The sequence below is a fragment of the Nicotiana attenuata genome, unplaced genomic scaffold, assembly GCF_001879085.1.
Source record: "Nicotiana attenuata strain UT unplaced genomic scaffold, NIATTr2, whole genome shotgun sequence".
Lineage (NCBI taxonomy): Eukaryota > Viridiplantae > Streptophyta > Magnoliopsida > Solanales > Solanaceae > Nicotiana > Nicotiana attenuata.
In genome coordinates this window covers 76,418-102,695 of record NW_017670957.1, presented here as the reverse complement: position 1 = coordinate 102,695, position 26,278 = coordinate 76,418, and the positions used below count along the sequence as shown (strand labels likewise).

Genomic DNA, 26,278 nt, shown 5'->3' with positions numbered 1-26,278 from the left:
AGGTATAACATCATCTTTCAATTTTATTTTATATCACTATAAGAAAAACACATACTTGTGACGAAAATGGACAGGTCCGTCCCAATTATAACCTGCAGTTTTACGATGAAATTCACCAATTAATGTAAACGAAATTTGTAATGAATTTATGACAGTTTTATTCTTTCATCACAATTTTTCTGTGACGCTCGAATTAGTCTCGATTATATTTATTCTTTCACAGCAGCTGCTATTGGCAGCTTGTATTAAGATTCTTACACTGAAATGACTTTGTTCTTTATCTTTATATTACAATAAACGAAGCTCCTCTCATACAAACGGTTGTTACGTCCTTTTCTTTCTTTTTTCTCTTTTAATTTCATTTATGGGGCCAAAATCATAAGTTTATTGATAATACTATATGGTTTTGTCTAAATGGACTTTCTCTTAAGATCTAAATATATTACATAAACTACTAACCCTCTTAATATTGTACTTCCAAAGAAAAAGGAGAAAACGTCTTTGTTAATTCACTGCGCTTTTTCTTTTCTTTTTTTGGTTTGTGTGTGTGCTAACCACTCGCTTACGTAACTAAATAAATAAATTTACCAAACTCATCACCTAAGGAGGTTGGTAATGTCTATGTCATGACCACCTAGTGGTGTAGTAGGAGAGTTAAAAGACAAAAGAGATTGGTGGGAACGAAGGAAGAAGGAAAGAACAGAAGATAGAACAGCAGGGGAATATACCAAAAAGTTCGTCAGTTGGTTAAAGTGAGAAGGAACACAGAGTCCATTACTGTAACCCGGTCAGTCGTTTTAAGAATTAACGTCCCGATCCTCTATTAACTGTTTTTCTCGTATTTATTTATGCTAATATGAGTTGCCGGGAGGTTTCGTTTTGAGTTTCGGAGTATTTTGGGACACTTAGTCCCTAATGATGAGTTTTAGCTTTAGAATTTGGACCGTAGTCGGAGCAGTGTGAAGACGACCTCGGAATGGAATTCCGGCGGTTACGTTAGCTCCATTGGGTGATTTCGGGATTAGGGGCGTGTTCGGATTGTGTTTTGGGGGTCCGTAGCTTAATTAGACTTGGAATGCCAAAAGTTGAATTTTTGAAGTTTTCGGTTCGATAGTGAGATTTTGATCTAGGGGACGGAATGGAATTCCGGAAGTTGGAGTAGCTCCGTAGTGTTGAATGTGACGTGTGTGCAAAATTTCAGGTCATTCGGGCGAGGTTTGATAGACTTTTTGATCGGAAGCGAAAATTTAAAGTTTTGGAAATCCTTAGGCTTTGATTGGAGGGTGATTTGTGGTTTTAGCGTTGTTTGACGTGATTCAAAGGTTGGAATAAGTTCATATGATGTTTTACGATTGGTTGGCCGGTTTGGTTGAGGTTCCGAGGGCCTCGGGTGAGTTTCGGGTGCTTAACGGAAGTTGAATTGGACTTAGGAAAAATTTGATGTTGGCTGAACTTGTGATAACCGCACCTGCGTGAATGGGACCGCAGGTGCGGCGCCGCAGAAGCGGATTTTGGTCCAGGCTCCAGAAGCCGCAGGTGCGAGAAGTCGAACGCACCTGTGAGAACGCAGGTGCGGCAAGGGAGTCGCAGGTGCGGAATTTCCTGTTTAATGAAAAGTCGCAGGTGCGACTTGGTCTACGCAGAAGCGGGACCTTTGGTGCGGTCCCAGAGCCGCAGATACGGTTTCATTGGTCAGAAAAGGGGAAGAACGAGGGTTTGAAATCAAAACTTGGAAAATTGAATTGGGAGCTCGGTAGGAGGGGAGTTAACTGATAATGATTCTTAACTCCTTTTTGCTTATCACCCATTAATTTAATCATGAATTCACCATCTAATTTCGGATTTGGGATGAGAAATTGGGAAAAATTTGGAAAAGGTTCTTAGGCCTAATTTTAGGGTTTTGATCAAGATTTTGATGTCGGATTGGAACAATTTTGGTATGTATGAACTCGCGAGAGTGTGAGGGTTTATAAATTTTACCTGATTCCGAGATGTGGGCCCGGGGGCGTTTTGGTCATTTTTCCAAATTTTGCGTATTAGCTTAGAATTAATTAGTTGAATTAGTTACTTGAAGTGTTATTTACATTATGCAATTATTTTGAATAGATTTGGACCATTTGGAGTCGGATACTCGTGTCAAGAACGTGGTATGGATTTGATTGAGCTGGTTCGAGGTAAGTGGCTTGTCTAACCTTGTGTGGGGGAACTCCCCTTAGGATTGGTACTGTGATATATGAAATGCCTTGTACGTGATGTGACGAGTGCGTACTTGTGCTGATTGTTGCAAATTTGGTTTTTCATTAAGTATTTGAAATTTCATATTTCTTCACTGTTTACATTACCTGAAATTTGAGCTCACTGTTAGCTTAGGGAAGCATGCCTAAATGATTAAATTGCTTATTTGCTCAAACTGCCGTATTTGAACTATGTGCAGCATGCTAGGTTAGAATTACCTTTTTACCTTGATATGAAATTGGATTGAGATCCCGATAGATCCCCCTGCATAGTGATATGGACTATGGGACAGCACCCAGGAGATCCACTGATTATTTACTTTTGGGGCTACAGGACGGGATCCTGGTAGGCCCATGGTTGTTATCTCTGCGTTGGTTGTTTACCTTCTGTGATTATTTGTCTTGGTTGTAGTTGTTGTTTCTCTTATTATCTGTATTTTTTTACTACTGCTCATCTTCCTTATATATTATTGAATATGACCGGTAGGGACCTGACCTTCCTCGTCACTACTCGACCGAAGTTAGGCTTGGCACTTACTGGGTACCGCTGTGGTGTACTCATGCCCTTTCTTGCACATGTTTTTGCGTGTGCAGATCCAGGTACTTCCACTCAGTCTTATCACCCTTGAGGCGAGGCGCTTTCTATAGAGACTTCGAGGTATATCTGCCGCGTCCGCAGACCGAGGAGTCCCTTTCCATTCTCTGTAGTAGTATAGCCCTTATGTATCTTCGTTGTTGTTAGATATTTCTGGAGTTAGAGCATTTTATGTACTCTTAGCTTGTGATTCATGGGGTTCCGAATTTTGGGAGTGTTAGGTTGAAATTCTTGGATTGTTATATGTCGGCGGTATCTTAAACACTGTTATACTTTGTTATCTCGGTTTTTATTAGCTTCTTTTCCGAAATTATTTCTTTTCTGCATTTGCTAGGCTTACCTAGTCGTAGAGACTAGGTGCCGTCAAGACTGTTCACGGAGGGCGAACTTGGGTCGTGACAATTACTCAAATGGTTACTCAACTATTCGAAATTATCAATCAAAGTCATCTTTCTTTCATTTGTAACAACAAAGTCACTTAGCTATATCAGTAGCACTCAGAGAGTCACTCAACTAGATTTCTCAAATTTTGATCGCCAAATACCTATTTTACCCTTTAAATTATAAACTTTTTTTTTAGCTTTCTTATATAATAATTCTTTTCTCTTTTTAATTTATATTATGGACTTACCTTAGAATAAATAAATATTATTTATAATTTAAAAAATTAAAATAGTTTTTAAGCATATATATTATTGGAATAATAAAATATTGGACGTAGTAGAAAGTTAATTAGAACAATTTGTTCGTCATAATAATTTTTGATATTAACAAAAAAAAACTCAAAAATTTATTTACATAATTGAGAATGAAAGAAAATAAAGTTTTAAAATATATATTCCATCCACGTACTATAGAAAATAATTATTTAAAATAAAAGTACTTTTGTAATATACATTACATATTCTTGAATATTATGCTCAATTATATTATTATTTTGACATTATAATGCTAGAAAAATAATTTTCGTATTTTTATTTTTTTAAAAAAATATTTTTGTTCTATATGTAAGTCCATAATGTTGATTAAAAAGAGAAAAAAAATCATAATATTACAAAAGCAAAAAAAAAAAAGCAGAAGATAAAAGTTGATAATTTAGAGCGTAAAATGGGTATTTGGCGATCAAAAGTTTGATAAATCTGGTTGAGTGACCTTCTGAGTGCTGTAGATATAATCAAGTGACTCTATTGTTACAAGTGAAAGAAAGATAACTTTGATAGATAATCTTAGAAAGTTGAATGACCATCTGAGTAATGGACTCTACAAAATTACATCCCTTTTAAATCATATATACTCATACAAAATTACATCCCTTTTAAGGTAAATATTTGCATCTTGTTCGGTTATAGCAGCTCATATGACAATTGTGACAGGATGCATGATATGATATAAGACTCTTTTTGGTGGTTTGTTTTTTGTTGGAATAATAATTGTATAAAATAGTTTTATTGGTATATGTCAAAAAATTGAGAGCATTTTAAAATATATATTTAGTACTCCCAACATATAAATTCCAAGGAAGTGTATTTTTTTTATGTTCCACTTATTTAATTAGGATTGCGGCTTGGCATAAGGGTCTTTTGGGGACACCACCCAGCTATGAAAGGATTAAGAAGATTAAAAAGACAGAGAAAAGACAGAAAAAAGAATAGTTTAAGCAGAATGACATAGGAAAATATTGGCGAATGGACCACGAGCGCACCTGTTAACATCATCAGACCCCTAGTTCAACCACGAGAATTGCCCTTGGTTAATACCATAGAAGTTCCAGGAGACAACTCTATCTAAATACTCAGATTCTAGTAATAATACTCCCACTTTATGACAAGAACCAATCAAATTCATCAAAATTTCAACATGACAGCGACTCTTCATTTTAAGTAGACAACACATGCAAACCAGTGGTTATAAACAAAGCAAAGACGAAATCGTAATAAATCATTCATTTTATTTTGTTTTATTCCTGTCTATATCATACTCAGGAAGATTATTGACAAAATGTTATTGGACTAATTCCGATTACTTACTAAAAATGGCAAAACACCACACAATTGAGAAATGTTGTTAGATAAAATATGGTCGTTCACATCATATATAGTTGACTCCATTCATATTGGAATGGTTCTATTGTACCTCCATGTACTTTGAAAGTAATATCCAAAAATGCTTCTTAAGAGATGCGAGGTCAGGGGCGAACGCAACTTAGAAGCACCAAGTTCAGCCGAACCCACTACTTTTGATGCAGAGTGTAAATTTATATATAAAAACTCATTAGAATTACAATAAATAATAGATATTAACCCATAATTTTAAAAATATAATGAGTTCAATACCAAAAACCTTACCTATAAAACGTACGTCCTCTATCCATCTCTGTGCAGGTTAAATCCAGATTAAATGTCCAGCCTGAATCTCAGGAAAATTTAACAAATGTCACTTAAAAAAAAAAGAAAATCTATACTAGATGACAACTTACTGATCTTTTGGCCTAGTGATTAATTTCATATTAGCAACATCAGTCTGTGGCAATTTTAGGATATAGCATTGATGGTTTTCTGCTTCTTTTTTGAAAGCGTGTGTGGAGCACATGGCTGATGGCTGTGAAGTATGAACAAAAGATGCAAGAATTTTTCCACTTCTAACTTGTCGCCACATAAGTTGAGTTGTTGTTGACTAATATTTGCCATATTCACTGGAGATTTCCCAATCTGTCCAAGATTTTTGCCAAGCTGTCGCTCTTTATTAAATTTGTGCAATTAACGGAAATGGTGTCTCGGATATGATATTGTGGGGAAAAAAAATATAGGGATATGCTAGTAGAGTTCAAAACTTAATTAATAATTTTTTGAACATAAAATACATTTTTGATGTTAAAAAGAAAAGATACAATAATGGGTATTTCGCAGTTTTACACTGCGAATTGGCTTAACGGATTTTTTGCCGTTAAGGCATTTCGCAGTATAACTGCGAAATATTAAAAAAATAATTTTTATGACATTTCGTAGTACAGTACTGCGAAATAGGCTGATTTTAGGCCCCACCAATAATTAACTGACATAACAATAATTCAAATACATAAAACGCAGTATAATACTGCGAATTACTTTGAAAAATTGTACACCCCAAGGTCGGACTTGCCTTATTTATAGGCGCTTCAATTTTATAAAAATTCATTCAACACTTAAACTTCACACATACGTTTATTCTCTCTTCTCCTTATCAATCAATTTTTTACAATGTCTGAAGTGCTAAAAATAAGGGTTTCACTGTATTTGGGGGGGGGGGGGGGTTGAGATTGTGGTGGAGAATAACTTTGTGAGGTATAGCTCACCTCCACAGTGTCATGTTAAATTGCCGCTTAATATGGAGTACGATACATTGGTATCGTTGCTACGTAAAAAAATGAGTGAGCGGAGGCGTTCGGTTAGCCTTAAAGTAACCGGTAGATTTCCTTATTCAGTGACTCCGCAGGGGTTTGCTTATTATTCTGAGTTTAACATCGAGGATGATGAAACTCTTAGAGATTTTTTGTGGATTCCGGATGAATACAGGGAATTTATTGTAATAAAATTATTGGAAATGTACGTCAATGTGGAAGACGTTCCTAGTAATGAGGGCGTGCATAGCAGGGATAACCCCCAGTCATCGGGTGGTTATTCTGGAGCAACGTTTGCCGGACAGATTGGAGATGAAAGAGCTTGCCTTGATTTAAACTTGTCACCACAGGCGAATGAGCAGCCAGAAAATAATGTTTCCACTTTATATAATCAACAAGACGACTGGTAAACTTCAATTTTACTACGTTTTAGCGATTTTTTTTTCATGTTTTAATTGAATTTGTATTAACACTCATATTTTTTATAGGGGGTACCGTCCGGATTTGAATTTTACAAGTTATGACCTCGCCCCTAGTTGGAATCTGCGTAGGTCTGGAGTATTGGACCACGGTGGTCCATCTGGGAGTTATCACCAACCTGAAAATATCCATCATGAAACGTCAAGACAATACGATTTGTAAGTAAAGTGATATAGCGATATCTAAAGTATTTTTCCTGAGTATTGGGTAACTTAGGTTTTTGTTCGTTTTGTGCAGTGAAAACGAGCTTCTTGAAGCTCCTGGCCTCACACAGTTGCCCATAGACGACGTTTTTACTCGTGATTTGGCAGATGCGCAGAGTCAGGAGGATGATAGTGATTATGACAACAATGCGGATGAGTCTGGGGATGAGACACCCTTCCATGATGAGGGTGATGATGAGGAGGAGGAAGTGAATGTTGAACCTGAGCTGACTAGGGAGCATGTTCCTCCACCTCCCGCTAGACCAAGAGTGTATGAGTCCCACGTGCCATTTCATGAGCGAAATATTCCCTACCTTGATAATTTGCCAAGCATGCCTAACGTTGATGCCCTAACAAGGGATGATGATGAATTACGGTCAGTGATGTGGGATGAATCTAGACCAGCTGTTCTTACAAAGGGCATGTATTTCCCCGATAAAGCTCGCCTAGTTAGGGCTGTAAAAATCTACAGTATAAGGGAGTGTCGTGAGATGACGGTAAGTGAGTCAACTACGGAGAAATACAAGGCTGTATGCCGTAGGTGGTTTATGGGTTGTCACTGGATGCTGCGTGCCACAAAGAAGAAATCAGGTTTGTGGAAAGTGGGTAAATTTATTAGCGAGCACAGATGTGAAATGGACACATTCAATGAGAATCACTTCAACTTGGATGTGGACTTGATATCCCTTGTCTTGATTCCATTTTTGGAAGTGTCCATTAGGTTCAAGATTAAAGAGTGTATTACAGCCGTCCACCAGGAGTATGATTGTACTATAACCAAAAGAAAGGCATATCTCGGTCGCAAACGTGCCTTTGAACTTATTTATGGCGACTGGGATAAGTCTTTTTCAAATCTGCCCAGCTACATGGCTGCACTGCAACACTTTAACCCCGGGACTGTTGTTGAATGGAGGCGTGAGCGAAGTCCGGACAGACCGGAATATATATTCAACTATGTATTTTGGTCATTTAAACCAGAAATTGATGGTTTTGTGCATTGCCGTCCTGTAATTTCCATAGACGGTACTCATGTCTATGGAAAGTATGATATTAAACTTTTGATTGCAGTTGCTGTAGATGCCAACTGACAAATATTTCCACTAGTTTTTGCCATTTGCGCCAACGAAAGTGAAGAGACGTAGACGCAGTTCTTGAACCACTTGAAGCAGCACGTTGTCAAACAGCGTTCAGGTATTTGTCTAATATCTGATCGGCATGGTGGTATTTTAAGTTCTGTACGTCACTTGCCTGAATGGCAGGAACCATATGCATACCACCGTTACTGTGTGAGGCACCTGAAGGCCAATTTCCAGAAGAAATTTCCTGACAAGGCGTTGCATGACTTAATGTGGATGGCTGCAACTGAGCACCAGCAGTGTAAATTCACGAGGCGCATGGAAGCGATCTGGCATATAGAACCACGAGCCTATACTTGGTTGATGCAACATGACCCTCAAATGTGGACATTGCATGCTGATGGCGGCAGACGATGGGGAGCCCTCACTACAAACGTGTCGGAGTCATTCAACGGCTTGTTGAAGTCTGCCCGTGGACTGCCTGTCACTGCCATGGTCCGCATGACTTTCAAACAGAGTGCAGAGAGGTTTGTTGAAAGGCATGCAGCTGCATCGTCATTGATGGACAGGGGTGTTGAATTTATGCCAATACCCATGACAAGATTTGAAAGGTACAGGAGGCGGGCACAGTGGCATTCATTTCTTCAGTATGATCATGAAGGGGGTATTTTTGAAGTTAAGACCGCTATCAACGGACACCGTGGGAATAATCTACGGACGGTTAATGAAAATAGAAGGTTATGTTCATGTGGGAAATAGACCATAGAAGAAAGCGCATACTCACTTTGTTCCCCGAGGTGTCCGGAAACAAGACACACCCGAAAAGCAGGAGGAACGCCAACCGAGTGTACCGCTGAATCCAAAGATGCTCTGTCTCGTGGGTAATATCTGGGTGCAATACCGCCATCTGATATCTAATGAATGATAAAGCCACGCGACTGCCACCCCGGTCACCCTGCGGTCTCGAACCAGTCAACTGCCCCATCATGTCCGCCAACTGTGCACGTGTCATCCCTCTCCAGTGGTGGGGCAGTGCGAAGGCGCGCCCCTCTACGCGCAGTCCATATAAAACCTGGACATCCTGCAGCGTGATAGTAGCCTCTTCAGTGGGCAAGTGAAATGTATGCGTCTCCGGTCGCCACCGCTCTACCAAGGACGTGATGAGCGACCAATCAAGCTGCATCCGTCCAAGCTGAAAAATGGTATATAATCCCGAAGTCTGGAGGATCTCTACTACGCGCGGATGGAAACGATGCTCCGCAATAAACTCCCACAAATCATCAGGCCTCCTAGGGCGGAGAGGCTGCATCGCTAGCTGTCCCTCCCAAACATAGGATGACCTATGGTTGCCCTACAGCACTAGTAGCTGATCCTCGGCAGGTCCAGGATGCGCAGGCGGAGGAAACGCCATGTCGTCTACTATAATTTAAACAAAATTAATTGTTTGTGTTAGTGTAATAAATTAAATTAAGTATGATTTTTGAAATTGGAGATAATAGTTATGTATGGGTTCCAGGCTTGATTTTTGACGCCCGGTGCCACCGAATAATTCTTAATTATTATAAGTCTCAATTTCAACATTTTTAGATTTTTATTAACTTAATAAATTAAATTAAGTATGATTTTTGAAATTGGAGATAATAGTTATGTATGGGTTCCAGGCTTGATTTTTGACGCCCGGTGCCACCGAATAATTCTTAATTATTATAAGTCTCAATTTCAATATTTTTAGATTTTTATTAACTTAATAAATTAAATTAAGTATGATTTTTGAAATTGGAGATAATAGTTATGTATGGGTTCCAGGCTTGATTTTTGACGCCCGGTGCCACCGAATAATTCTTAATTATTATAAGTCTCAATTTCAACATTTTTAGATTTTTATTAACTTAATAAATTAAATTAAGTATGATTTTTGAAATTGGAGATAATAGTTATGTATGGGTTCCAGGCTTGATTTTTGACGCCCGGTGCCACCGAATAATTCTTAATTATTATAAGTCTCAATTTCAATATTTTTAGATTTTTATTAACTTAATAAATTAAATTAAGTATGATTTTTGAAATTGGAGATAATAGTTATGTATGGGTTCCAGGCTTGATTTTTGACGCCCGGTGCCACCGAATAATTCTTAATTATTATAAGTCTCAATTTCAACATTTTTAGATTTTTATTAACTTAATAAATTAAATTAAGTATGATTTTTGAAATTGGAGATAATAGTTATGTATGGGTTCCAGGCTTGATTTTTGACGCCCGGTGCCACCGAATAATTCTTAATTATTATAAGTCTCAATTTCAACATTTTTAGATTTTTATTAACTTAATAAATTAAATTAAGTATGATTTTTAAAATTGGAGATAATAGTTATGTATGGGTTCCAGGCTTGATTTTTGACGCCCGGTACCACCGAATAATTCTTAATTATTATAAGTCTCAATTTCTACGATAAAAGGCTCTACATTTTACTACGCTAAAAGGCTCTACATTTTACTTCGCTAAAAGGCTCTATATTTTACTTCGCTAAAAGACACTATATTTTACTACGCTATAAGGCTATACAATATGAACATAACATCAACAATACAAATAAACAAAATAAATAATATTATTTAACACAAACAATCAAGTAGCATTTTTAATTATTATAAGTCTCAATTTCTACGCTAAAAGGCTCTACATTTTACTTCGCTAAAAGGCTCTATATTTTGCTTTGCTAAAAGACACTATATTTTACTACGCTATAAGGCTATACAATATGAACATAACATCAACAATACAAATAAACAAAATAAATAATATTATTTAACACAAACAATCAAGTAGCATTTTTGGTCACAAACATAACATAAATTCGGATATCAAATAAATCAAACCGGGTATATAAAATAAACAAAATTAAACACTAACATAACAAAAATTCACATGGAAACATACTAAACAATACTAATGCATGACTATATGAGTTTCGGCATAAACTAAATTGAAATACCTCGATATAAATATTATTGAAATCGAATTTTTGCACCCGAAACACGCAATCCAAAACTTCTTTTGTGTGTGGAACCTACACTTCTTGCTCTTTATGGGACGGATGGGGCCGAAATTTCTTTTTTTTTTTTTAAATTGTAGGCGGGGTGGGAGACCAGAAAACTTTGAGTTTGATTTTTTAATGGAGATCGTTGTCTATGGGAAGAAGACGACCCGTTTTTATTAGGGCAATTCGTAGTTCAGTACAACGAATTGTAATTCGCAGTACTGTACTACGAAATGTCATAAAAAAATTATTTTTTTATAAAACTATAAAATGCCTTAACGACAAAAAATCCGTTAAGCCAATTCGCAGTATAAAACTGCGAAATACCCATTATTGTATCTTTTTTTTTTAACATCAAAAATATATTTTATGTTCAAAAAAATTATTAATTAAGTTTTGGCTTCTATACTAGTACTATTTGTTAAATCTTCTCTTTTTTCACATAACTAAACATTAATTAGTGTATGGGGTGAAAATCTAGACTTGCCAGGTGTACCAATAGGGACGTGACGTGGGTGTCCGGGCCCATTGGAAGTCCGACACTCATGGCATCGCAGTCGGTGGCCTTGGCCAGGAACTCCGAGATCTTGATAACCGGTGCCTCTAAGCAACGATGCTATCTCAAAGTGATTAAGGCTTTGGTGGACCGATGGTAGTGGCACCGATCCCAACGGATCTTTTTCCTTTGACTCTAACACGGGAGCGCCAGCTGGAGCACATTCTTATCAACCCTCTGACATCGATCATCATCAAGCTTTGTGTTAAACCACGGACATAGTCCTTTTGCATTGCCGAAGGGTCTTATCACGAAAAGGTTCTAGCTTAGCTTGTTTTATATAGCTAGCTTCTAAATGAAGCTAAAGACCATGTCTATTACAACAGATGAAGCGCTCTCTCTCTGTATGATCCTTGGAAGAAAGAAAATTAATCAATACACAATGTGGATTATTCTATTTTGTTGATATCCTAAACGTTTGCTCATTGCAATGTTCTTATTTTAAACTTTCATACGGTTCACACGCTAAGGTTTTGGATCATCTTTGTTTCACTTGCCTTTAACCCCTTCTTTGTTTATCAAAACTATTATCAAAGCGTGTAAACGGTTTTTCCGATAAACAATTAGATTCCGAGAGTTTTATGGTTCCGTGATGTTTCTAACATGCATTGGCTTTAACTTAGACAGTCGATTTTCAGCCAATTTTAATTTTTTGATAGTTCAGAATATTACAACCCAAAATGATTTTCAATTGTTTTGATAATTGAAGACATGCATTACCGGTAAAACGTCAGTTTCACTTGTTCAAGTGGTAAGTAAACCTTTAGACACTAAACAAGTAAGGTGTAAAACTTGCAGTGATATATGTATGTAGTTGTTTAGCACTTGCATACATTACCTCTTGAAGGATAGGCATAAATTCATAATATATATAAAATTGGACAACAACTAGAACAGATGAGTATTTAAATATAGAAGAAAAGTGATGCTGTATTTGTCCATTATATCTCAAAATTAAAAACTAAAAAATGGAGAGTTATAATAATACATACCAATGAAAATGAGAGGATTCCAATCTGTCAAAGATACAGGGGATATTAATTTTCCACTAAATTTAGGTGCAATTTGCAGAAATCAAGAATTTATTCTCCACTTCCCTGACTTAAGATAAGGTGTATGACAAACGCAGAACAAAGGGTTAGTCAAAGCTCTTATATTTTTTATCAACTAGGTTCAACTTAACAAATATAAAATATTAAGATTATGTATGAACAGTGGAAGTAGATTGGAGACTTTATTCTTTAAATTAGTCATTGATTCGTTTGTGAGCACGACCACATTTGATATGGCCGGCGGAGGTTTAATTAACTCTAACTTACCTTCTTCATTAATTTTTAGTTCCATAAACTCTACCCGATCTGGCCAAAATTATATAAATTAGTGAATTATAGTAGGAAATTTATTCCCTGTTTCCGGCGTCCCCATTTGGCTGGCATGTAGCTTAAAAATATTACATTGGTCTGTTGAGGATAAGCTCATCAATTCACAGATTAAAGATAGATTTACAGAAGAGGGATGAAGAAGAAGAAGAAAGATGAAGAAGTCGAAGTATGGAAGCAGCCTGGGTTCGATTGGGATTTCGGACATTACTATGTAATGTCCTCATCTTTATATTCACTAGTCTTAGGGTACGCGTATACTCTATCTTGATGAATATAGAACTTTTAAAATTAAGTAAATATTATATTAAAATTTGTTTGAGTTATAATATAAATGTTAACAAAAATATAATTTTCAAAAATGGTGATTGTTGATCCAATTTAGCTAATTCAATAAAATAAGAAATTATAAGAAGTTTCTAATCATCTCATTGACAGTCTTTTTTTTTTTCTCATGACCAAAATGCAATTGTTCTATTTCCTAGTTTCTTTTGAAAGGAAAATAAAGAGGCAAAATTAGTAAGAAGACAAAAATTACAAAATGTTTATCGTCAGCTTTCATGTAGGAAAAAAAACTTACCTTCTATGTGTTTGTATTTTTTCTTCACATTTTTCGTTCTTATTGGGAAGAAGATATTTAACATAAATTTAAAATTTTATTTGATTTAGAACTCCTAAATATTAGGCAATAAGAAAAGATTTAATTACTAAAATTTTACTTGATGTTAAAACCCTAAATATTAGGAAAATAACTAAATTACAATTTTATCCATTATAAAATTTATTTTTAAAGGGCAAAAAAGGCGAACGACATTTCGCTAAAGGCCTTCGTGCTTTTAATATAGTATAGATTTTAATCCCTACACGTGTCAGCATCACACAGCACAAGATGAGTTGAAGAAGAATAAATCTCAGCCGTTTATTTTTTGCTGAGTTGGTAAATATTAGAAGCTTCCTACACATGATGAGCACATGTAGGAGAATAAAATCTGTTAGGAGGTTATACATACAAGCAATAAGAATAGTACAAGTGTATAGGAATATTCTTTCATATATTTTTATTTTATTTATCTTAGATATAGAAATACTTGTATAAATAGAGCTGTGTACAGTGAATACAATCAGAGAAATTTTTTACAAATCACCCTTTCTTTCTTTCATGGTATCAGAGCATCAGTAGCTCGATCCATCATTTTCTCTCATAATTCAACCACCATTCTTCTTCTCTTCTTCTTTTCTTTCTTCTTCACACCTGTTTTTCAGCCATGATAGGAACAGAAGCTACAGCTACTCCCACTGTCACTGGATCCACCAGCAGTGGAAGCACTACTGATTCCAATCACCCATACTATCTACACTCCTCTGATGCTCCAGGGATGTCTTTAGTTAGCTCACCATTTGATGGAAGAGGCTTTACAGGATGGAGAAGATCTGTGCTAATTGCAATTTCAGCCAAGAACAAGCTTGGTTTTATCAATGGAACTTGTCTTGAACCAGCTTTAAATGCTGCAGAGCACTCACAGTGGAGCAGGTGCAACAACATGGTGACCTCTTGGTTGCTGAATTCCCTCACCAAGGAGATAGGAGACAGTGTAATTTATTCTAGGACTGCAAAGGATCTATGGGGTAGCCTTGAACACAGGTTTGGCCAATCGAGTGGAGCAAAGCTCTATCACCTGCAGATCTCAAAGTTAGCTCAAGGAAGTAGCAGCATAGCAGGTTATTTCACAACTCTAAAAAGGCTTTGGGATGAGTTGGATTCTATCAACTCACACCTGGGATGCACCTGTGATTGCACATGTGATGGAAAGAAGAAAATTGCAAAGTTCATGGAGGATCAAAGAGTTATTCAATTCCTTATGGGATTGAATGATGTTTATGCTCAAGCAAGAGGAAACATACTCATGATGAGTCCTCTCCCAGGCATTGACCAATCCTATTCTCTACTGTTGCAGGATGAGAGCCAAAGGGAAATATACATGAATCCCTCTTACTCCACTGATGTTGCATCATTCATGGTGGGAACACAGAATAAAACCCCACAGAGAAACAATCAGATCCAAAGAACTTGGAATCCACAGCAGAAGCAAGGGAACACACAACAAAAATTCAAGGGAAAGAAGACTAGGTATAACCCAAATGTTGCCTGTTCTCACTGCATGAGGATAGGACATACCAGGGCAGACTGCTACAGGCTCAATGGGTTTCCAGATGATTTTCAATTTACCAAGTCAAACATATCTCAAGGAGCAGTGAAGGTCAATGCACTGGTTCCAACAACAGAAACAGATGGACAAACAAATGGATGCACTTAAGGAAATTCAAGCACTCAGAATCATTTTTTTTAGCAAGGAACAAGTTTCTAAGCTAGTAAACACAATCAAGCAGGTGCAGATTGGGAATGGAGGAAATCCAGGAACAGAGATAAATGCTAATGCAGTAGCTGGTACCATTCTTAAATACTTTGGAACATGCCTAGCTGTTTTTAACACTAACACCTGGATTATTGACTCAGGTGCCTCTGAGCACATGTGTTTTGATTCAAAATCTTTCTTAGAACTCTGTCCTTTACCTACCCCTCTGCACATAAGTTTGCCTAACTCACACATATAGGAAGAGTAAGCATTCAGCCAGATATGATTCTGGAAAGGGTTCTATATGTCCCTTCTTTCAAATATAACTTATTATCAGTCCATAAGTTATGTAGCCAATTCAGTTGCTCTATTAATCTGACTTCAAACAAATGTCTGCTGCAGGTCCCTTTAATGAGGAGGGGACAAGCTTTTGGTGAAGTGAGGGATGGCCTATACTTGCTCCAGCCTAGTAGTTTAGAGTCTAGGATCTTATTCAAACAAAATGTAATTTCAACTCCAAAAGGAAGCAATTCCAGTCTGTTTTCCCCTAGTGTTCCTTTTTCAGCACCTGTGTTTGCTAATGCTATATCTAATGTAAGAGAATGGTATGTCAGATTAGGGCATTTGCCTTTTACGGCTATGAAAAATCTAAGTTTCATCCATTTTCCTTCAACTTTTGATTATGTGTGTGATGTATGTCCTCAAGCCAGGCAAACTAGGCTACCTTTTCCAATTAGTCAAATAAGATCTTCAAGCATATTTGACCTCATTCATATAGACACTTGGGGACCTTTTAAGACTAGTACATACAATGGCTACAAGTATTTCCTAACCATAGTTGATGATTTCAGTAGAGCAACCTGGACCTTCCTCTTGAGCACTAAAAGCAATGCATTTTCAGTTTTGAAGTGTTTTCTTACTATGGTGGAAAAACAATTCAACAAGAAGGTGAAGAAGATCAGATCTGACAATGCTTTGGAATTGGGAAAGGGGACACAAGAATCTATATATCTGCATTCACAAGGCATACAACATGAAACATCTTGTGTAGCTACTCCACAACAAAATGGTGTTATTTGGAGAGAAAACATAGGCATCTTTTGGAAATTGCAAGGGGATTGTTATTTCAATCAAGAGTTCCAATTCAATATTGGGGAGAATGTATATTGACTGCCACATATCTAATAAATAGATTTCCTTCAAGGGTTCTAAAAGGGAAGACACCATATGAAGTACTGTTTAAGAAGCCACCTAAGTATGACTGTCTAAAATCCTTTGGATGCTTATGCTATGTCTCAACTCTAGCTCAAAATAGAGGTAAGTTTGAATCAAGAGCTAAGAGGTGTGTGTTTCTAGGTTACCCTCACAATCAGAAGGGGTACAAGGTTTTGGATATGGACAGCAGGAAGGTTTTTGTCTCCAGAGATGTTAAGTTCTATGAGCATTGTTTTCCTTTCATCACATCAGTATCACCATGTGATTTTCCTTTCTATCCTGCCCATAGAGCCCAAGCAGAATCAACAGACAATGTGTGTGTTGATTCCACAACAGAGCCAGCTACTAATTTCACTCAGCCACCTAACACCAATCATTCAGTCTCTCATGATGAACCTATCACTATGCCAAGAACCAATTCACACTCTACTCCACCCTCTAGTGATACACAGTCTCCCCTTCATTCTCCAGTTCCAATTCTGTCTAATAGTCCTATTCCCATTCCACCTCCTTCAATCAGAAAGTCAGAAAGGATCACTCAAAAGCCTGCATATTTGAATGACTATTATTCTTTCTGATATTACCTTTTCCTGTTTCATTCAACCCTCCAAGCCTAGTGTGTTTTCTTTTGGTGCTCTTTCACTCAACAGCCAAAAGGTACTTCAAACACTGTCTACTATTTCAGAATCAAATAGTTTTGCTCAAGCTTCTGCACATCCAGGTTGGAGGAAGGCTATGGAAGCAGAAATTGAGGCACTTGAGTTTAACCACACTTGGGACACTGTGGACTTGCCACAGGGCAAGAGAGCCTTGCCTTGCAAGTGGGTATATAAAGTGAAGCACAATTCTGATGGAACAGTGGAGAGGTTGAAAGCAAGGCTAGTAGTAAGGGGGGACATTCAAAGGGCAGGCATAAACTACTTTGAGACATTTTCACCAGTGGTGAAAATGACTACCATTCGATGTCTTTTAACAATGGCAGTAAAGAAAGGTTGGAAAGTTTCTCAATTGGATGTTAATAATGCTTTCCTACATGGGGACTTACAGGAAGAAGTGTACATGAGATTTCCTGCAGGACTTGTTCCCCCTAAACCTAATCAAGTCTGTTTATTGAGGAAGTCTCTCTATGGTTTGAATCAAGCTTCACGACAATGGTATTCTAGGCTTGCAGAAGCTCTCAGTTTCAAAGGATACTCTAGTTCTCTTAATGACTATTCCCTGTTTTTTAAACAGAAAGATGGCTTAATTTCCATTTTAGCTGTTTATGTAGATGATATATTACTTACAGACAATGACACAAAGAAAATTGATCACATTTGCACATTCCTCAACACAGAATTCAAAGTCAAGCATTTAGGTGATATACACTACTTTTGGGGATGGAAATTTTAAGGGAAAAGCAGGGTTTCATCATCATCAGTCAAAGACAGTTTACCTCAAAATTGTTGCAGGAGTTTGATTGTTCAGGAGCAGCAGTCTCTTCTCCTTTGGATCCATACTGCAAACTTCAGGTAGACCAAGGGACACCATTAGAGGATCCTACTGTTTATCGACATTTAGTAGGTAAATTGAACTATCTCACAAACACAAGACCAGACCTTTGTTTTGCTGTCTTGTGTTTAAGCCAGTATATGCAAAAGCCCTGTTCTTCACACTTTTCAGCGGCTTTGCGTGTCTTGAGATATCTGAGAGCAGATCCTTCCCAAGGGATCTTCTTGTCTGCTGATCCTTCTTTTGATTTGATTGCCTTTTGTGATGCGGGTTGGGCGGCGTGTAGAGATTCTCGTCGTTCAGTAAGCGGATTCTTTATCACTCTTGGTGGTGCTCCAATCTCTTGGAAATCGAAGAAACAAATCTCCATTTCTTTATCCTTAGCAGAAGCGGAATACAGGTCTATGAGGAGGGTGACCGCAGAAATCACTTGGTTGGTCCGTTTGCTTGCTGATCTCTCAGCACCACCCACTCTTCCAGTGCCCGTTCACTCGGATAGCCAAGCCGCCATTCACATCGCTCGCAACCCTGTCTTCCATGAGCGGACTAAGCACGTCGAACTGGACTGCCATTTTTTCCGTCAACAGTTCCTTTCTGGGCTAATCTCGCTTTCTTTTCTTCCTTCGGAGCACCAGCTAGCAGATCTCTTTACCAAACCCTTGTCTGGGGCTTCCCACCGCCACATTTTGACCAAGTTGGGGGTCCATTCTCTCCCTCCAACTTGAGGGGGGATGTTGAGGATAAGCTCATCAATTCACAGACTAAAGATGATTTACAGAAGAGGGATGAAGAAGAAGAAGAAAGGTGAAGAAGTCGAAGTATGGAAGCAGCCTGGGTTCGATTGGGATTTCGGATATTACTATGTAATGTCCTCATCTTTATGTTCATTTTAATCCCTACACGCGTCAGCATCACACAACACAAGATTAGTTGATGAAGAATAAATCTCAGCCGTTTATTTTTTGCTGAGTTGGTAAATATTAGAAGCTTCCTACACATGATGAGCACATGTAGGAGAATAAAATCTGTTAGGAGGTTATACATACAAGCAATAAGAATAGTACAAGTGTATAGAAATATTCTTTCATATGTTTTCATTTTATTTATCTTAGATATAGAAATACTTGTATAAATAGAGTTGTGTACAGTGAATACAATCAGAGAAAATTTTCATAAATCACCCTATCTTTCTTTCATGGTCAAACTTAATAGTGTCGTAGTGGTCAGAATGAAATAAATAAAATAGTTTTTATGATAGAGCAAATATCACTTAAATAATTTTTTGAAAATTATACAAAATAGAATTACAAATGAAATGATATCAAATAATTTAGGGTGCATTTATTAGATTAGGATAAAGTTACAATCTATCCGTCCCTAAAGTGGATTTCTCTTCGGTGTGGATCCCACTTTCTTGACTCAGTTAAATCCTTGGGCCTGTCATTAGTTTTGAGAGTATTGGATAGGGCTATTTGCACAAATAAGATCATTTAGTGTCACCATTTAAATTTTGATCTCATTAAAGAAAGTGTTGGAAATATAAACTCGTGTCAAAATTTTAAAGCACGTTGCTAGACTTTGAAGTACACTGCTAGAATTTTGAAGTACGCTGCATCAATTTGAAGCACGTTGCCACAATTTTGAAGCATGCTACCAAGAATTTCCGGTGTTTCAAAATTTTACCGCGGGACTTATTTTTTTAAAATTTTCTTAATGAGATTAAAATATAAATAGCTGTTCTAAAAAGGTCCCTCTGATAGATACGCTCTTTTGTGGCAGCTACGAGTAGTAGCACAATTATATTGGACTTTGGCCCAAAAAGACAAATCATCTCGCCTTCTTTCCAAGATCCAATGCGTTCGAAAATTGGGCTGTTTGGGTTGAGATTGACAACCCAATATCTTTTATTAGCAATTTGCTGAATGTTTTCCTAATATGTCAGCTTTGCATGATTTGTGTTTTCTTGTAAAGAAAAACACCTCTTTGAGAGCCTTTTGATTGAGAACTTGATCCAACACGAGACTCAGATAATATGATTTTCAATACTATAAGCCTATTGGTCTAAATTATTTGGTCTTGAACATCATAATTTTCGTCTCATTGACTTATTTTGGAACTATTGCTATTTGCGAAAACAATTCGCAAAGAATTATTATAGGAACTAGAACGGTGCGATTTGCTCTGGCCCAGGAGCAATCCTAGTACCAAGTCGTCTATGAATTATGATGAATAAATATGAATGAAATTGCCGATCAGAAAAACTGGAGTAACTAACATAAATTACTTTTTATATTTTCAAGTCATTTATGTCAAGCTTACGAGTATAAGAACTCGCGAGAGTATATATTAAAGAACATTAAAACAAAATGATGATGGTGGAAGTTAACGCCGTGGAACTTTTGGTTACGACTTACGACACCTCAATATTATGATATATATATATAGGAGGAGAATAAAGTTCATTAATTTCTTAGCTCACAAGTTCAATCCGAGTTTTTCATATAAGAGGATTGAAAAACACCCCAAGTTATTTAGCTCACAAGTTCAATCCGGACAAAAGAAAGTTGGGTGTTTTTCAATCCTCTAATATGAATTTCTAGCTCTGTCGTTAAGAAAATATAGCTTAAATATATATTTAATGTCACGACCCTAGTTCACCAATTGTGAACACGTCATGACGGCACCTAGTCTCCACGACTAGGTAAGCCTAACACATTGCGGAAGTAACAACATTTGCGAAATTTATATTCGAAGCTAAATAACATGAGTAATGTATACAGTTGCTGCCTGGCACATACACTTTAATACAAAATACTGAAACAACCTCCAAGACCCGGAAACCCACGGGCAACACAGGCTATAAGAAGTCTTACACTGCTCTAGTCACCAGAATAGTCTAATACAAAGAGGGATCGAAATAACATCTAACAACTATGGATAAAAAGAGAAGGAGACTTTGCGGATCTGCGGACGTAGCAGATGTATACCTTAAGTCCCCAATACGCTCCCTGACAGCTACTGGCGGTACGCCTGCTCAGAAGCACCTGGATCTGCACATGAAAAACATGCGCAGAAGAGGCGTGAGTACACCACAGCGGTACTCAGTAAGTGCCAAGCCTAACCTCGGTTGGGTAGTGACGAGGAAAAGGTCAGGGCCCTACTGAGACAGAAACAATAAAATAGCAAGATATTAACAGTATCGAAATCTGATGAAAATTAATGAACACAGCGATGTGATAAGACAGATCAATGAAATATAGTACTGCAAGACAAAACAGAAACACAGAGTAAATACAGCAAAATTACAAGAATACCAACGAGGGTCTCCCAGGATACCGTCCTGTAGCCCTTTTCTCAACTGTCCAATGGAACTTCCGGGATACCGTCCCGTAGTCCAAATCTCATATCAATATCAAAAGATCTCCCGGGATACCGTCCCGTAGTCCCAAAATAAAAGTGCAGGGGAATCTCCCGGGATACCGTCCTGTAGTCCCAAAATAAAAGTGCAGGGGGATCTCCCGGGATACCGTCCCGTAGTCCCAAAATAAAATGCAGGGGGATCTCCCGGGAATCAACCCGTAGTGCCAAAGTAAACAATCAAGGGGGAACTCCCGGAATCCGCATCCGTAGTCCCAATGTAAATGCACAACCAATATCAATGAATTATTCAGAAATTTAAGTACAACAATACAAGGCATCAGGCCTAACATGCTCCACGTAATCACAGTTAAGACAATTTAAACAAATAGGCAGCTTGGATCAATTAAACATGCTTTTCTACGCTAGCACATGCTATAAAAGCAAGTAAGTAAGGCAAATATGAAAGAGAATCCAAATCAAGTATTTAAGTAAAAATCCGGGTTTCAACAATTTGCTCAAGTACGCGCTCGTCACCTCACGTACAAGGCATTCAATTACCAATTATCACATCCTAAGGGACGAAGTCCCCCACACAAGGTTAGGCAAGCCACTTACCTCGAACCGGTGCGAAGTCAACTAGGGAACGATGCCCTTGCCACGAGTATCCGACTCCAAATGGCCCAAATCTATTCAATTAAATTACAAATCGTAAATAATATTGCAAACAACTGATTCCACTATTGAAATAAAAGCTAAGGCGCGAAAATAGGTGAAATGACCAAAACGCCCCTCCGGACAACGTCTCAGAACCGAATAATTTTCACATTTTCAGAAACCTCGTACTCTCACGAGTCTAACCATATAAAAATCTCAGAAATAGGAGGTCGAATGCCCCCTCAAAACCCGATAGTTTAGTCAATGAACTTTCACCCAAATTCTTCCATTTTTGATCCTTAATTCGAATTTAAAAGGTGGATTTAACTACTAAATGATAGAATATAATTAGAAAGGATCATAGAAATATTACCCAATAATCTCCTCTCCAAAATCCTCTCAGAATCGCCCTTGCCCGAGCTCAAAATTGATTTTCAAACTTATGAAATTAAACCCTCGAAATTTCCTATTTCTGCCCAGACATTTCCGCTTCTGCGGACAAGGGACCGCTTCTGCGGTCCCGCTTAAGCGGCAAAATAACCGCTTCTGCGGTTTCTCATTAAAGGGGGAAATTCCGCTTTTGCGGACGCATGACCGCTCCAGCGGTTCCGCTTCTGCGGTCTCTGAGGGGAAGCCAAAAATCGCTTCTGCGATGAGGAAGCCGCTTCTGCGGCTTCGCTTCTGCGGTTCCAAAACTGTAGAAGCGAAAATACCAGAAGGGAAAACATACCAGCTGCAACAACTTAGAAAATTTCCCCGTTAACCACCCGAAATCATCCCGAAGCCCCCGGGGCCTCAACCAAAAGCACCAATACCACCTAATACCTTATTCGAACTTGCACCAATCCTCAAAACACCTCAAACAACACCGAAAACCCGATTAAATCAAGGATTCAAGCCTAAGAACTTCAAATTCTAACCAAATACGCTTTCGATCAAAAACCTAACCAAACCTCGTCCGAATGACCTGAAATTTTGCACACACATCCCAAATGAAATGACGGAGCTACAGCAACTTCCGAGATTCAAATCCAACCCTCGGATCAAAAACTCACTATCGGACCGGAAAACTTCAAAAATCCAAACTTCGGCATTTCAAGCCTAAATGAGCTACGGACCTCCAAATAACATTCCGAACACGCTCCCAACCCCGAAATCACCTAACGGAGCTAACGGAACCATCGGATTTCCATTCCGAGGTCGTCTTCACACTGTTCCGAATACGGACCATTTTTCAACTCTTAAACTCTTATTTAGGGACTAAGTGTCCCAAAACACTCCGAATCCTAATACCGAACGTCCCGGCAAACCAAAATAGCAGAAATGAACTTAGGGAAAGCAGTTAATGGGGGATCGGGGTGTAAATTCTAAAAAACGACCGGCCGGGTCGTTACATGATTTTAGTTGAATCATGGTATACTACTTTTTGGTATACCGTGATTATTGTTGAATCATGATATACATTATTTTGAGTTTTTAAAATAGTATTCTTAATATTCTTGGTATACTACACATTGGTATACCATGATTCGACAATCATGGTATTTCTAGTATTCTTGGTATACTACTTTTTGTTATACAATAATTACTATTAATCATGGCATAATTCGTTTGAGTATGTTAAATAGTATAACTAGTATTCTTGATATATTACACATTAGTATACCATGATTATTGTTCAATCATGGTATTCCTAAAATTCTTGGTATACTAACATGTGTATACCATGATTAATATTGAATTATGGTATACATTGTTTGAGTATGTTAAATAGTATATCCAATATCTTTGGTATAATATATATTGATATACCATAATTAGTGTTGAATCATAGTATACTTTGTTTGAGTATGTTAAACGGTATACTTAATATTCTTGGTATCATACACATTGATATACCATAATTACTATTGAATCATGGTATCTCGTATTCTTGATATACTACATATTGATATACCATGATTAATGTAGTATACTAAATTCTATTATTCGTCGATTTAGCTATAAAGAACAAAAAAGGTAAAAAAGAATGACCAATTTTTTTATTATAATAAATATTTAAATTTTCTTATAAAATTAAAAAAAATATCCACAAATATAAAATAAAAAATTCAAAAATAAAATAAAATAAACAATTTATGAGATAACTCATGATAATGATAAATTATTAATGATTGTATAGAAAATGTCTCAATATTAATTTCAGGACTCGATTATTTATCTAGAAAAATAAATACAAAAGCAAAAATAGAATAAAGTGATAAAAATTTTAACTAAGAAATTTTACTGAAAAAATAATTGAAAAATAATAATAATAAAAGGTAAATATATATATTTTGGATAAAGAGATATTAATTTAAAGAATAAAATTAAAAAATAATAATGAGATACAACAATAAATAAAAAAAGACAAAAAAAAATAAAGTGAAAGAGTACGAGTCTTACTAGAAAGAACCAAAAAGAAAAACTACAAAATTGCAGAGAAAATTTAAAAAGAAATTAACAAGAGTGCAAAATTTTACTATAAATAAAATGAAAAAAACAACAATATAGAAAAAAATATAAAAAAAAGTGAAGAAGTGACAAATATTTTGGCCGAAGATATTTTACTAGGAAAAAAAAATTAAAAAAAGAAAGAGATACAACAAGAAATCATAATAAATTAAGACAAGAAAAAAATAAAGTTAAACAGAGTAACTGAGTAAGTGATTGTCGTAGAAAAAATAAAGTAAAAATATTAACAAAATAGGAAACAGATAGAAAAAAAAAGTGAATAATGTTAAGAAATGTGGCTCAAAGTAACAATTTAAAACAAGAAGATAAGTAGAATAGATAACTTTCTTATTTCATCAAGTGTTCAAGTGTGTTCCATCTCACATTTCATGCCTCTATTTATACTATTACATATGAAGGCTACAAAATGATTGTCTTAAACATGACATTAACAATTGAGATCACGGGGGAAGATCATGGGGAGGGGTTATGGAGGTGTGGGAGTTGCAATCATAATAGTGATGAGTAGTGGGAAGTTATTTACATCATGGGTGAAAGTAGTGGGAGTAGTGAACATCCACATTTACTAAAGATTTTATAACACTCCCCTTTGGATGTCCAAAAATAGATAATATGCCTCGTTAAAACCTTACTAAGAAAAAACCCTATGGGAAAAAAATCTTAGTGAAGGAAAAAGAGTACACATATCTGTAATACGCTTTATTTGCTGGCTCGTTAAAAACCTTAACCGAAAACCCAGTGGGACAAAACCTAGGCTAAGGGAAAAAGCGTACAGCGCGTATCTTACTCCCCCTCATAAAAACATCACTTTATTTCTCGAAGACGCCGCATTCCAATCTTCTGTCTCAACTTCTCAAATGTTGAGGTTGGTAATGCCTTAGTGAACAGAACAGCCAAAATTTCATATGAACGAATATGTTGAACATTAATTTCACCATTTTGTTGAAGATCATGCGTGAAAAAGAACTTTGGTGAAATGTGCTTTGTTCTATCTCCTTTGATGTATCCTCCTTTTAGTTGAGAATTACAAGCAGCATTGTCTTCATATAGTGTAGTTGGATTATCCTTTTTCATAAGTAAGCCAACACATTTTCTGAATATGTTGAGTTATTATCTCAACCAAACACATTCCCGACTAGCTTCATGAATGGCTATTATCTCAGCATGATTTGAAGATGTGGCAGCTATTATTTGTTTCATTGAACGCCATGATATAGCTGTACCTCCATATGTAAACAAATATCCTGTTTGAGATCCGTCTTTATGTGGATCAGACAAATAACCTGCATCGGCATAGCCAATCATTTCTGACTTGAATTCATTAGAATAAAACAATCACATATCTATAGTTCCCCGAAGATATCTAAATATATGCTTAACACCATTCCAATGTCTTCTTGTTGGGGAGGAGCTGAATCTTGCTAATAAGCTTACTGCAAAAGCAATATCTGGTCGGATATTGTTGGCAAGATACATCAGTGCCCCAATTGCACTTAGATATGGAGTTTCATCACCAACGAGCTCTTCATCATTTTCTTGAGGCCGAAATGGATCTTTATTTATATCAAGCGATCTCATATCCATTGGGGTACTCAATGGATGTGCATTATCCATGTAAAATCGCTTTAAAACCTTTTCAGTGTATGTTGATTGATGGACAAAAATTTTATTTGGTACATGCTCAATTTGTAGGCCAAGACAAAATTTTGTCTTACCAAGATCTTTCATTTCAAATTCTTTCTTCAAACACTC

The 26,278-nt window shown here is 36.8% G+C and overlaps 1 protein-coding gene across 1 annotated transcript; it reads left to right on the top strand.

The window, feature by feature from the left end:
- Positions 1–14,203: 14,203 nt before the first annotated feature.
- LOC109244795 lies at positions 14,204–16,462 on the top strand. The gene is made up of 3 exons (XM_019411938.1): positions 14,204–15,208; positions 15,327–15,419; positions 15,695–16,462. The coding sequence occupies exons 1-3, from the start codon at positions 14,204–14,206 to the stop codon at positions 16,460–16,462; spliced, it is 1,866 nt and encodes a 621-aa protein (XP_019267483.1).
- Positions 16,463–26,278: the final 9,816 nt, after the last annotated feature.

Bases quoted from the DNA above. Each gene is read 5' to 3' on its own strand.
- LOC109244795 (XM_019411938.1), top strand. From the start codon at position 14,204: ATGATAGGAACAGAAGCTACAGCTACTCCCACTGTCACTGGATCCACC. The intron at 15,209-15,326 runs GTTCCAACAACA...ACAATCAAGCAG, and splicing joins CAGTGAAGGTCAATGCACTG to GTGCAGATTGGGAATGGAGG. The intron at 15,420-15,694 runs GTTTTTAACACT...TGTCTGCTGCAG, and splicing joins ACTTTGGAACATGCCTAGCT to GTCCCTTTAATGAGGAGGGG.